General features: G+C 44.1%; 1 protein-coding gene across 1 annotated transcript in view; it reads right to left on the bottom strand.

The window, feature by feature from the left end:
• The window catches only part of EPHA10 (EPH receptor A10), a 41,775-nt gene that overhangs the window by 17,926 nt on the left and 8,870 nt on the right, over positions 1–14,979 (bottom strand). Inside the window, exons 4-5 of the mRNA XM_087446257.1 lie at positions 14,384–14,539; positions 13,415–13,765 (exon numbers count right to left, since the gene is read on the bottom strand). Of these exons, the coding sequence (XP_087302383.1) occupies positions 13,415–13,765; positions 14,384–14,539 (507 nt within the window). The remainder of the gene's footprint in view (positions 1–13,414; positions 13,766–14,383; positions 14,540–14,979) is intronic.

Here is a 14,979-nt window from a genome sequence, read left to right as displayed (position 1 = left end):
TATCCAGATTGGAAAGGAAGAAGTAAAATTATCTCTGTCCACAGATGACATGATCTTTTATGTAGAAAACCCTAAAGAGTTCACCAAAAATACCAGTTAGAACAAATAAACAAATACAGCAAAGTTGCAGGATACAAAATCAACACGAAAAAATCAGTTGCATTTCTACACATTAACAGTGAACAATCAAAAAGAAAATTAAGAAAATGACCCCATTTACAATAGCATCAAAGAAAAAATACTTAGGAATAAACTTAACCAAAAAAGGTGAAAGATTTGTACACTGAAAACTACAAAACATTATTGAAAGAAATTAAAGACACAAATAAACAGAAAGACATTCATGTTTATGAAGTAGAAGACAATATTTTAAAATGTCCATACTACTCAAAGTGATATACAAACTCAATGCAATTGCTATCACAATCCCAATGGCATTTTTTGCAGAAATAGGAAAAAAAAAATCCTAAAATTCATATGGAATCTCAAGAGACCATGAATAATCAAAACAAGAAAGAAAAGAAAGATAGAGGCCTCACACTTCCTGACTTCAAAACATATTACAAAGCTATAGTAATCAAAACAATATGGTATTGATATAAAGACAGACATATAGACCAATGGGACAGAACAGGGAGCCCAGAAATAAACGCTCACTTACATGGTCAAAGGACCTTCAACACACATGCCAAGGCTATGCAATGGGGAAGGGAAAATCTCTTTGACAAACGGTATTAGGAAATCCATTGGATTTCCACTGGATATCCACATGCAAAAGAGTGAAGTTGGACCCTTACCTTACACCATATATAAAAATTAATTCACAATGGATTACAGACCTAAATGTAAGATCTACAACTGTAAAACTCCTAGAAGAAAATATAGGGAGAAAGCTTCATGATATTGGATCTGGCAGTGATTTCTTGGATATGACACCAAAAGCACAGGAAACAAAAGCAAAACTAGACAAATGAGACTAATCAAACTTAAAAACTTCTGCACAGCAAAGGAAACAATCATCAGAGTGAAAAAGCAATCTATGGAATGGGAGAAAATATTTGCTAACCATACATCCAAGAAGGGGTTAATATACAGAATATATAAAGAACTCCTACAACTCAACAAAAATGACTCACAAATAACCAGATTAAAAAATGGGCAGAGGACTTCAATAGACATTTCTCCAAAGAAGATATACAAATGGCCAACAAGCATATGAAAAGATGCTCAACATCAATAATCACCAGAGAAATGCAAGTCAAAACCCGGTGGCCTACGGCCCCGTGGCTTAGCGGTTAAGTGTGTGTGCTCTGCTGCTGGCGGCCCGGGTTCGGATCCCGGGTGCGCACCGACGCACCGCTTCTCCGGCCATGCTGAGGCCGTGTCCCACATACAGCAACTAGAAGGATGTGCAGCTATGACATACAACTATCTACTGGGGCTTTGGGGGAAAAATAAATAAATAAAATTATAAAAAAAAAAAACAATTTTTACAATGTTATAAACCAATGTTACTGCAATAAACAAAAAATTAAAAAAAAAAAAAAAACAAAAAACCCCGGTGGCCTAGTGGTTAAGTTCGGCATGCTTCACTTTGGCAGCCCAGGCTCGGTTCCCAGGTGCGAACCTACACCATTCATCAGTGGCCATGCCTTGGTGGCAGGTCACATACAAGTTTTTGTTTGTTTGTTTTGTGTGTGTGTGTGTGTGAGGAGGATCAGCCCAGTGCTAACATCTGCCAATCCTCCTCTTTTTTTGCTGAGGAAGACTGGCCCTGGGCTAACATCCGTGCCCATCTTCCTCCACTTTCTATGGGACGCCGCCACAGCATGGCTTGCCAAGCGGTGCATCGGTGCGCGCCCGGGATCCGAACCGGCGAACCCCAGGCCGCCACAGCGGAGCACGCACACTTAACCGCTTGCACCACCGGGCCGGCCCCCGCAGGTCACATACAAAATAGAGGAAGATTGGCCACAGATGTTAGCTCAGGGCGAATCTTCCTCAGCCAAAAAAAAAAAAGAAAAAACAACCCACAATGATATCACTTCACACCCATTAGGATGGCTACTATCAAAAAAACAGAAAATAACAAGGGTTGGAGAGGATGTAAAGAAATTGGAACCCTTATGCTCTGTTGGTGGGAATGTAAAATGGTGCAGCCACTATGGAAAACAGTATAGAGGCACCTCGAAGAATCAGAATTGCCACATGATCCAGCAATCCCATTTCTGGATATAAGAATTGGAAATGGAATCTTGAAGAGGTATTTGCACACCTATGTTCACTGTAGCATTATTCACAATAGCCAAGAGGTGGAAACAACCTAAATGTCCATCAATGGATGAATGGATAAAGAAAATGTGGTATACAATGAAATATTACCTCACACCTGTTAGAATGGCTATTATCAAAAACACAAGAGATAAGTGCTGGCGAGAATATGGAGAAAAGGGAACCCTTGTGCACTGTTGGTGGGAATGTAAATTGGTGTAGCCACTGTGGAAAACAGTATGGAGGTTTCTCAAAATTTTAACAATAGAACTACCATATGGTCTAGCAATCCTACTTCTGGGTATACATCCAAAGGAAATGAAATCACTATCTCAAAGAGATATCTCTACTCTCATGCTTGTTGCAGCATTATTCGCAATAGCCACAACATGGCAACAACCTATATTCATCACTGGAGGAATGGATAAAGAAGATATGGTGTATATATACAATGGACTATTCTTTAGCTGTGAGAGAGAAGTTAATCCTGCCATTAGCAACAACATGGATGAATCTTGAGGACATTATGCTAAGTGAAATAAGCCAGCTAGAGAAAGACAAATACCGTATGACCTCACTTCTATTTGGAATCTAAAAAAGGTAAACACAGAAACAGAGAGTAGATTGGTGGTTTCCAGGGTCTGGGAGGTGGAGGAAACTGGGAGATGTTGGTCAAATGGTACAAACTTCCAATTATAAGACGAATAAGTTCTGGGGATCTACTGTACAGCATAGTGACTATACTTAACAATACTATATTGTTTATGTGAAAGTTGCTAAGAGAGATCTTAAATGTTCTCACCACACACGTACACAAAGGTAACTGTGTGAGGTGGTGGATGTGTTACCTGACCTTATTGTGATAATCATTTCACAATATATATGTATATTAAATCATCATACTGTACACCTTAAACTTACACAATATTATATGTCAATTATATCTCAATAAAGCCAGAAAAAAAGAGAAAATGTGGTATATACATACAACGAAATATTATTCAGCCTTAAGAAAAAGGAAATCCTGTCACATGCTACAACATGGATGAACCTGGGGACAGTATGCTAAGTGAATAAGCCAGTCACAGAAAGAGAAATATTGTATGATTCCACTTATATGAGGTACTGAGAGTAGTCAAATTCATAGAGACAGAAAGTAGAATGGTGGTTGCCAGGGCTGGGGACAGGGGGAAAAGAGAGGTATAGAGTTTCAGTAGGTATAGAGTTTGAGGGGTTTTTTGTGCGTGTGTGTGTGTGTGTGTGTGTGTGTGTGTGAGGAAGATCAGCCCTGAGCTAACATCCACGCTAATCCTCCTCTTTTTGCTGAGGAAGACAGGCTCTGAGCTAACATCTATTGCCAATCCTTCTCCTCCCCCCCACCAAAGCCCCAGTAGATAGTTGTACATCATAGCTGCACATCCTTCTAGTTGCTGTATGTGGGACATGGCCTCAGCATGGCCGGAGAAGCGGTGCGTCGGTGCGCACCCGGGATCCGAACCCGGGCCGCCAGCATCGGAGCGTGCGCACTTAACCACTAAGCCACAGGGCCAGCCCTAGAGTTTGAGTTTTGTAAGATGAAAAGGTTCTAGAGGTCTGTTGCACAACAAGGTGCATATACTTAACACTACTGTACTGTACACTTAAAAATGGTGAAGTTGGTAAATTTTATGTTATGCGTTTTTTACCACAATAAAAAAAATATATTGATGCACAGGTCACAACCCAAAGTAATTAAATCATGATCTCTGTGGGGGGGAACTCAGGCATTAGTTGTTGTTTTTAAGCTTCTCAGTGATTCCAATGTGCTGACAAGTCTGAGAACCACTAGGCTAGATAATGTTGAATGGACAGTAGCCAAAAAAAAGACTAAGGCAGGGACCGCCAGGTTACTGGGAGGAAAGAGCATGACTTCACTTTAGTGTGTTGAGCCGAGGGGTTTCCAAGAGAGGATGCTAGAAAGGCAGCTGGGTAAGTGGTTCCAGGGCTCACAAAAGCAGTCTGGGAGGGAGACGGAGATCCAAGAGCCAGCAGAAGGTGACTGAAAGACACTCCCCCGGGAGAATGCACAGGAAGAGAGGAGGAAATGCTTTTAGGAAATAAGCCCGAGAAACAACATTTAAGAGACAGGCAAAGGAAGAGGAGCTTGAAAAGGAGGAGCCAGAGAGGTAGGAGGAAAACCAGGAGCAAACGAGGTTACAGAAGCCCAGGGAGGAGAACATGTAAGAAGGTTCTCTCCTGACACTTCTAGTTATTAGCTACTGGTCCACGAGCAAGAGCCCCGGTTTCCTCATGTGTAGAATGGAAACAGTAATGACACTCATAGGCTAGCTGTGAGAATTCTATGAAGTAATGTGTATGAGGAGCTTAAGCACAATACCCGACACAGAGCAAGCGCTCACTACAAGTTCGCCAACAGGAGGAGGAGTGTCATATGCTGAGAAGGGACGGGGTAAGATGATGATGCAAAGTGCCCGCTGGCCTGAACAATAGGGAGTGACTCCAGGGAATTGAGGAGAAGTTGACATCAGGTGGCGATGGGCCAAGGAAGTGGAGACAGGGCATGTGGAGCCCACTCTTTGAAAACTGCATGAATGTGGCTTCCAGTTTTAAATAGTATCTCTCTTCCAGCCCTGACCTCCAGTCTTTCCCAAATTCCAATTAAAACAGAGAAAGAGTTGAAAAGCCAGGACATCACCATAAACCAGTCTTGACAGCTGGTGGCCAGAATGGGGGAAGGGGAGTAGAGTGGCATATTTCCACCTCTGATAAAGCCAGTGGAACTAGATTGAAAAGTACAATTGTAGTGAACCCCCAGGCTATGCTGCCCACAGAGTGTCATTGCCTCCCATCCCAAAAATAACTTGAAAGGTCCTTTATCCTTCCTCCCACTGTCTGACCCTTAAAAAAGAGCAAGGTCTTTGTCAACTGGACAATGCACAGCCATCACTCTACTGCACAGCTGCCTCTGAGGAAAAGTGTTCTTCCTTATCCCCCCGGAGTGCCTCTCAGCCTAAATCCACTTGGGGACGGCAGCTCCCAGAAAAGTCATGGGCACAAAGGGGAGAGAAGTGATGAAGCATCCCAGGAGGTGGCACAGTCCCTTGTAGATACAGGCGGAGGGAAGAGGTAGGAAGGGGCTAGGAATGTCATTTTTTTGAACTACATTTGTTGAAAGCATCAGATGGCCAGGATATAGAGGTAGGAAAAGGTTCCATTTCAGCCCCTCGGAGATACGTTAGATGAAAGCCTGATAAACCCCAAGAACGGAGCTAAACACTGAGCCCAAGCACCCTCTCTCCCACTGTAGATTTGTGATGAAATTTAGCCAGCACCCAAATGGGGCCAAGAGTACAGCAGACACTACGGGGAAACCTGCTCAACGCCACGTCCTCCTTCCCCGCTGGCTGAGCCCAACTTTTGCTCTAGGGTCTACTGTCTCCCCCAGATGACTCAGGTTAATTCTGATTGTCCTAAAACATCTGTGTGCACTCACTCCCTTTGCTAATGATTGCTTTAGGGTTGGGCTTGTAATCCAGTTCTGGCCAACAAAAGGAGAAATCAGCTAAGGGGAGGAGGGATTCTAAAATAGGTTTCTTAGGGCTGGCCCCATGGCTTAGCGGTTAAGTGCGTGCGCTCCGCTACTGGCAGCCTGGGTTTGGATCCCCGGCGCGCACCGACGCACCGCTTCTCCGGCCATGCTGAGGCGGCATCCCACATACAGCAACTAGAAGGATGTGCAGCTATGACATACAACTATCTACTGGGGCTTTGGGGGGAAAAATTAATTAATTAAAATAGGTTTCTTGCTCTTAAAAAGACACCTACAGGTAAGAAAAAGTTCATTTTCTGCTCTGGATGATAAGGATGTGATGTCTGGAGCTGCTGCAGCCAACTTGCCACCATAAGGATGGCAGAGTGGAAAAACAGAAAGAATCTGGGTCCTTGAGGACAACTGTGTAGCTGCTGAATTAACCGAGCTCCAACTCTACTCTTCTTAGGTAAGCCAAGAAATCATTTTAGTTAAACATCACTTGGATTGAGATTTATTGTCACTTACAGCCAAAAGCCTCACAAAGCAAACTGAAAAACAATTCACACATCTTGGGTTTTTTGGCAAACACCAGCTATTTCCTTCTTCAAGAATAAGTAAACAAAAAACATTAAGAAACTGAGCATATGAAAAAATATTTCATAATAAGCAAATAGGAATATTTTTCTGAAGACTCAGGAGGAACAGATCTTTAAGAGTGACTTAGTATGACATTTAGAGGAACAATTAAGGAGACTGTTTGGCAGTCTCGAGTCTTCGAGAAGATGAAAGAAAACACAGCCTCCACCAAATAGTAGCAGAAGGCCATGAAGGGAAAAGAGGTGGAGAAGAAAAAGGAATGAGATGAGATGAGATAAAAGTGGAGAAGGTGAAAAGGCTTATGGGCAAACTAAAAGTGCATTAGCAAAACTGAAATATTTAAAAGAAAATTCAGTACAAATATAAGGAATTTTAACAAAATCACAAGCAGAATGGGAAATTTAAACCTCTCAGTCTTCGGAATATCAAGTAGACAATAAGAAGGAAATAGAAGAATTGAATAATATACTTAATATATATAGAGAGAGAGGGAGAACTATAGTACAAAAATAATATACATCGCTTTCAAGTAGCCATGGAATAGTTAAAATGTTTACCATACCCTAGACCACAAAGAAAACCTCAACATTTACTTAAAAAGTAAAAATTGTACAACCCTCTTTCTCTAACCAGGGAGCCATAAAATCAGAAACAAAAAGATAAACAAAATAGAAGAAAGTCATCCAGAAATTAAAATTCATTCTCTGAAATAATTTTAGCCAAAGCTGCAATACTAGAAGAAAACATAGGTATAAATTTTCATGACCTTGAATTAGGCAATGGTTTCTTAGATATGCAACCAAAGAAAAAGTAGATAAACTGGACTTAATCACAATTAAAAACTCAGAGCTTCAAAGGACACTACTCAAGACAGTGAGACAGGTGGTTGCCAGAGTTGGGAGAAGAGGGTGGGCAAAATGGGTGAAGGTCAAAAGGTTGATAGACAATAGAAACTTCCAGTTATAAAATAAGTCCTGGGGATGTAATATACAGCATGATGACATAACACTGTACATGGTGATGACACCGGCTCAACACAAGGTTGACATAAGGGAAGCCGTATTGGAGAAAAGAAACCATACTGTAACTCTGAATGACCTCTGATTGACTAACCCAGCTGGATATGTGCCCTCCAGGAGATCTACTTGCTCTGTAGATTTTATGGCCCCTGCTTGTGTCCGTACCTCCCAGCTGCGATAAGATGATAACTTTGTTCTTTTGAGTTCCCTAGGAATGTGATGACCCCTAGACAGAGATTCTATGCTGATGGCCATGACAACTGAAAGATCTGATGTGGCAACTCTCAGTCTGTAAGAGCAGAGGGTCAACATTCCTAACCCCGCCCCTATAACCCACTGGCCTATATAGCTGCTTCAAGATTCTGTGCCCCCCTTAAGATGGTTCTTTAGGATGCTAGTCCACCATCTTCCAATTTGCTAGCTCATCACTTAATAAATGCCCTTTCTCTGCCACCATCTTGCCTCTTGACGACTGACTTTTGTCTTGAGGCGAGCAGATCGTGCCCTTTGTGTGGTAACAGTGACATAATACTGCAAGGTTAATAATACTGTATTGTATATTTACAAGTCACTAAGAGAGTAGATCTTAAAAATTCTCATCCTAAGAAAAAAAATTTGTAACTAGGTGTGGTGATAGATGTTAACTAGACTTATTGTGGTGATCATTTTACAATATATACAAATATGGAATCATTACGTTGTACACCTGACAAGAGATTTTCACATATTGAGGTATATGAAGCAACTATTCGGGTTCAAAATTGACTCAGCTTGAACTAAAGAAGCCTGACCTATGGCCTATCAAACATACATTGTACATCTGCTTTAACCATTAAAGAATGCACTTTCTTAAGATAAGAATGCATACTTCCCCTCCTACACCTGATTGGTAACTCCTATATTAGTCCCTTTCCCAACATCAGGGTCATGTTGACCTGCTAATTTGCAACTAAATACCTACTGGAAACTTTGATGGAAATGTATCTTGGGTGTGTTTAATGTATGTTCTTTGTTCTACAGAGATATAAGACTGTACTGAAAACCGTGCTTCTCTGGAACGCTTTCTAAGGCCTTCTTGGGTTATAATCCTCACTCTGGCTCAAGTAAAACTCACCTTATTTCTCTTATCTATAGAATGGTTATTGGTTATTTTGCGTCAACACACCTGAAACTAATATAATGTTATATATCAATTATATCTCAATTTTAAAAAGTGAGTGACAACCCACAGAGTATGAGAAAATATTTGCAAATCACATATCTGATAAGAGTCATTACAGGTTGAATTGTGTTCCCCCCAAAAAGACATGTTGAAGCCCTAACCCCCAGTACCTCTAGAATGTGACTTTATTTGGAAATAAGGTCTTCACAGAGGTAATCAAGTTAAAATGAGGTCATTTGGTGGGCCCTAATCCAATATGACTGTCCTTATGGAAAGGAGAAATTTGGACCCAGACACTTATAGAGGGGAGATGATGTGAAGACACACAGGGAGAAGACAGTCATGTGACTGGAGTGATGTATCTACAAATCAAGGAACACGAAGGATTGCCAGCAAACACCAGAGGCTAAAAGGGGCAAGGAAGGATTCTCCCCTGGAGCAGTCAGGGAGCATGGCCCTGCTAACACCTGGATTTCAGACTTCTAGCCTTCAGAACTTCGACACAATACATTTCTTTTGTCTTGAGTCACCAATCTGGTGTTACAGCAGCCCTAAAAAACTAATACAAGGGTCTAGTATCCAGAATATATATACTAAAAAAGAATTCTTATAGCTCAATGACAAAAAGAAAACCAGCACATGAAAAGATGTTCAACATCATTAGCCATCAGAGAAATGCAAAGCAAAACCACAATGAGATACACTTCTTGCACACTAGGATGGCTATGATCAACAACACAGACAATAACAAGTGTTGGCGAGGATGTGGAGAAACTGGAACGCTTGCACACTGCTGGGGGGAATGTAAAATGGTACAGCTGCTTTGGAAAACAGTTTGGCAATCGTCAAAAAGTTAAGCAGTTCCTCAAAAAAGATAAAAAAGTTAGCATATGTATTAGTCAGATCAGGCTGCCAGAACAACATACTGCAGATTGGGTGGCTTAAACAACAAAAATGTATTTTCTCACAGTTCTAGAGGCTAGACACCCCAGATCAAGATGCTTGCAGATTCGTGTTTATATTCTGGTGAGGACTCTCTTCCTGACCTGCAGACAGCATGCCTTCTCACTGTGACCTCACTAGATTTTCCTCTGTGTGTGCAGAGAGAGTAAGTGAGCTCCGGTGGCTCTTCCTCTTTTTATAAGGACACCAGTCCTATCAATCAGATTAGGGCCCCTCACTTATAATCTCATTAACCATAATAACTTCCTTGAAGGCCCTGTCTCCTAATACAATCACACTGGGGATTAGGGCTTCAACATATGAGTCTGGAGGGGACACAATTCAGTCTGTAACATTCTATGTCCTAGTGATTCCACTTCTAGGTATATACCCAAGAGAACTGAAAACATATGTTCACACAAAAACTTGTACATGAATGTTCACAGCAGCATTGTTCATAATAGCTAAAAAGTGGAAACAGCCCAATGTCCATAAACTGATGAATGGCTAAACAAAATTGTGGTATATCCATACAATGGAATATTTATCAGCCACAAAAGGAATGACCTACTGATATATGCTACAACATGGATGAACTTGGAAAACATGCCAAGTGAAAAAAGCCAGACCCAAAAGTCCACATATTGCATAATTCCATGTGAATGAAATGTCCAGAATAGGCAAATCCATAGAGATAGAAAGTAGATTAGTGGTTAGTATGGGGCTAGAGGGGATGGGAGGAATGGGGAGTGACTGTTAATGAGTTTCTTTTTGGGGTGATGAAAATGTTCTGGAATTAGATAGTGCTGGTTGCATTACCATGTGAATATGAAAAAACATTAAATTTACACTTTAAAAGGTATGTGACATGTTATGGTATGTGAATTGGTATGTGGTTATGGTATGTGAACCCTGATAATACCAATAATGTGAAATATTATGTATAAAAATGTACCGGATGTGACCAAAGCTATACTCAGAGGAAAATTCATAGATTTAAAATGTTAAAACAAAAACTAACTAAGGAATGAACTCACCTAGAAAAAGACTTCAGGAAAGCAGAATGGTATTAATAAAGATAAAATCATAAAATAAGTGACAAAAGTAAAGAGCAGTGGAATTGATAAATTCAAGAGCTGATGCTTTGTCATAACCAAGAAAATAAAGTTCTGGCAAGGATAATTAAGAAAAAAGAAATCACAAGCACACAAGGAAGGAAGAGAAAGCAGAGTTAACTCCAGATATTGGGAAACTTTTAAAATATACATTTCTGGGCTAATGAATTAGAAAAAGATCATCAAAAGATTTTCTATGAAAGCACAAATTAACAAAACTGATTCCAGAAGAAGTTATGAGAAAGATTGAGAATATCATCAAACTTTCCCCCGAAAAAGGTACAGGGCCCAGAAAGTTTCCCAGGCAGTTTTGCACGCCTTCAAAGAATGATAATTGTGCTATTTAAACTGTTCCAGAGCAAAGAAAAAGAAGAGATTCTTCCTGATGACTTTTCCAAAGCCAGCACTACCATATGGCCAAAACTTGACAAAGAATACAATAAAAAACACTAATCTCTCTTACAAAAGTAGATGGAAAAAGGGGGCTGGCCCTGTGGCGTAGGGGTTAAGTGCGCGAGCTCTGCTGCTGGAGGCCCAGGTTCAGATCCCAGGCGCACACCAATGCACCGCTTGCCAAGCCATGCTGTGGTGGCCTCCCATATAAAGTGGAGGAAGATGGGCATGGATGTTAGCCCAGCACCAGTCTTCCTCAGCAAAAAGAGGAGGATTGGCATGAATGCTAGCTCAGGGCTGATCTTCCTCACCAAAAAAAAAAAAAGTGGATGAAAAAAATATTAAAATGCAAGCAAATTAATTCAGCAAAATATTAAATTGATAATACACTCATATGCAGTAGGGTGTAATCTAAAAATGCAGAAAGAGTTCACGTTGAAAATTCCATTAATAGAATTCATCATACTGATGGGTCAAAGGAGAAAAAACATGTGGTCATCTTGAAAGATGCTTAAGAAGCATTTTATAAAATTAACATCCATTCCTGATTAAAAACAAAAGTTTAGTAAAAAGTGGAAGGCCAATGGGCTTTGGTGGCAGGCAGACATGAGTTCAAAGACAGGTCTCTACTTACTAGCTGGGTGACTTTAGACAATTCACTTGGCCTCTCGGACCTCAGTTTCATCGTTTAAAAGAAGATTATTATTCTATTTAAATGAATTAATGTAGAAAATCATATTGCACAGTGCCAAACACAGAGCAGCACTCAATCAGTGGAAGCTTAGTATTTTTATTAATAAATGGAAATAGAAGAGTATTTCCTTAATGTGATTTCTAAATCCATCTACATCAAAACAACAAGATTGTTAAAATGGAATGCCAGATACAAATTTGTATTACATATATTATACAAAAGGGATTTTATAGTAGATAATTCCAGATAAGAATAGAGATAGACAGAAAATATGTGGAAGATATTAATGGTTGTTTATCTCTGGGTAATAGAATTATGGGTGCTTTTTTCTTTTTCTATACTGAATTTTTTAAAATGTAAATGCAATAGCAAATGTTAAATCACAACAGAGACAGTAAAAAACATAACTGTTGTTCCAGGAAAGCAGACAAACTGGGAAATCTCTCCCAAAAGGCAGAGGAAATGGATTAAGAGCTAAAAACGATAAAGAAAGTGACCAGATTTGAGAATCAGAAAATGGATGTACAACTTCAGGCTTAGAGAGATTCTTAAGAGAGAGATTAGAGCTATCTGAAGTTCTAGTCAAAGCAACAATGAAAAAAAATTTCCAGGAATAAAAAAAGATGTGCAGATCAAAAGTTTTACTCTGTTTCAGCCAAACTCAATGAAAAGAGATCGATATTGGTTAAATTTTGTTTTCATCAGTAGGTTAAAGAATTATACAAACATCCATATGTGTGCATATATATACATATACACACACACACACCTGTTACTTACAAAAGAATAAAAATTACCTTGGCCTCAGACTTCTCTGCACTACAACTACCAGAAGACAGGGAAGTAGAGTCACAAACCAATCATACCTTCTGAGATATGAAAAGACAGACACCATACCTTAACTCACTTATCCTTCTTGCAAAAGATACTTGAAGGTGTACCCCAGCTGATGGAGAGACAAAGCAACAGGAAATTTCAAGAAGGGGGAAGGTGTGGTATAAAAGAGTTGTAGGTCTCCATTTATTCATCTCAATTCCAGACTCAGAAGTGCTGACCAGGGGGTCTATTGCCCCTACAGTCTGAACCCACGCGCTTCCTTGTTCTTTTCCAGGACCAGGAAAGAGGGTAACCGATGGATGCAGCAAAGCCCTTGCGGAGGCTGAGGGATGGAGGATCCCTCTTTCTGAGACAGAAGAGAAGGAGGTATGATCCTGTTTCCTACTGAAATTTTTGAAAAGGGGGGACAAAAGATTGAGGGACTTTCCAGCCCTCTTTCCCTGGGAAATTAGAGACGAGGCAACAGCAGAGTTGGGCCTGGGGCAAAGGCTTTCTGCGGGGTCGGGAGAACGGGGAGCGCCCACTGGCTTCCGCAGACTCGTTGAAACGCTCACATCCTCTCCGGCCCAGCGGCAAGCAGTCACCTGCATCCTCAATCCCTCCCTGGGGGCCTTCGGGAAGGGGGCTGACTCTCGGTGGGGGTCACCGGGGGCGGGGATTTGGGGGTCACTTCGTCTCCTGGAGGGCCGCTGGGCGCTGGCTTTGAGGCGGCGTCTGCACCGGTTGCGGTTGATCGGGGGTGGCTGCGGGGGTGTGGGTGCGCCCTGCGGGACGCACAGAGGCGGCCGCGGGGGGCGCGGGCTGTGGCAGGGGGCGGGCGCGGAGAGGTCCCGGCGCGCGGGGCGGCCTTACCCCCGGGCCCGGTGGAGACGGTGACCTGCGCGTAGGTGGCTCCCGCGGCGGCCGCCGGGCCCGAGACGCCGTTGAGCGCGGCCACCCGCACGGTGTAGCGCGCGCCGGGCCGCAGGTGGAGCAGGGTGGCGGCGCGCTCGCGGAGCCCGGCCTGGCGCGGCACGAAGGCGACGCGCGGCCCGCACGGCTCGCACGCCCCCGCCGGGCCCTCGCGGCCGCAGCGCAGGCACAGCAGCGAGTATGTGACGTCCGAGCGGCCGCCCGAGTCGGCCGGCGGCAGCCAGCGCAGCCGCAGCGCCAGCGGGGAGCGGCTCAGGCTGTACTGCAGGTCCCGCGGCGCCGACGGCGGCCCTGGGCGGCACAGGGCGCGGGCCGTCAGGACGCCAGCGGGGCGCGGGCACCGGGCAGCCAGGGGGCGGGGCGGGGCCAGAGACGGGGGGGGGGGGGTGGTCCCAGGAGGGGGCAGGGAGAGGGCAGGATGGGGGTGGGGCCAGGGAGGGGGCAGGGAAGGGGAGGGGGTCCCGGGAGAGAGGCGGGATAGGAGTGGGGCCAGGGAGGAGGCGGGATGTGGGAGGCGGGATGTGGGAGGGGGGCGCGGCTAGTGATGGGGTGGGAGGAGGTTAGTGAAGGGACGAGGAGGTGGGTATGAGGACCGAGAACCGAGTGTGAGGGGCAGGAGTTCCCCTCCTGGCTGGAGGATAGGGTGAGGTCAGGGCGGTCCACTCCGTGATCCACCAAGAAGCCTAACCTCATCCCTCCGTCTGGACTCTCTCTCTTGTCCCGGTTCTTCCAACCCAAGGCCCGGGACCCCATCCCTACCCCATGCTCCCCTCCCTCCACCCCGCCGTCGGGGTCGCTGGCCCCCAGGCTCCCGGGTGCGGGTGCGGAGCCCCCTGCCCTCACCAATACCTCGACCACGCCTTTATTGAGCGCCCTCCCCGTCCTAACGCATGCAGGAGCGGGACTCACGGGTGCAGGAAGCCGAGGGCGGGTCGGTGGGCGAGCGCGCGTAGCTGTCCTGGCACACGCAGAACGTGGAGGCGTTTTCCAGGGCGCGGCTGTGCTCTGGGCACGGCGAGCAGAGGGGCCGCCGCGAGGACACCTTGTAAAACCCTGGGGGACAGGCTGCGGGGGGAGCCACGTGAGAAGGAGGGGGCGTCTCCACAGCTTCTCTCTTCCCGCCGTCCTGCCTGCCCCCATTACGATGGGGTTTATCTCCTCGAATTGTGATGGAGAAAGGGAAGTGGGGGGTCTCAGCTACCCCAGCACTGCCCCATCGGGAGGCAGCTCCTGACTGAACAACCCAATGTTACCGAACACTTAGCCCTTAATGTGCGCCAGAACATTGGAGTGTTTTACTTTTAGTAATTCGTTTACTCCTCACAACAACCTGTGAGGTATGTGCTGTATCCTCATTTTAAAAATGAGGATACTCGGGCCGCCCCGTGGCTTAGCGGTTAAGTGCGCGCGCTCCGCGGCTGGCGGAACCGAGCGCGCACCAGCAAACTGCTTCTCTGGCCATGCTGAGGCCGCGTCCCACATACAGCAACTAGAAGGATGTGCAG

This window comes from Ceratotherium simum, chromosome 22, assembly GCF_057802395.1.
Source record: "Ceratotherium simum simum isolate JZ-2026a chromosome 22, ASM5780239v1, whole genome shotgun sequence".
Classification (NCBI taxonomy): Eukaryota; Metazoa; Chordata; class Mammalia; order Perissodactyla; family Rhinocerotidae; genus Ceratotherium; species Ceratotherium simum.
Note: the sequence above shows the minus strand (reverse complement) of the source record. Positions and strands in the feature narration are given on the sequence as shown.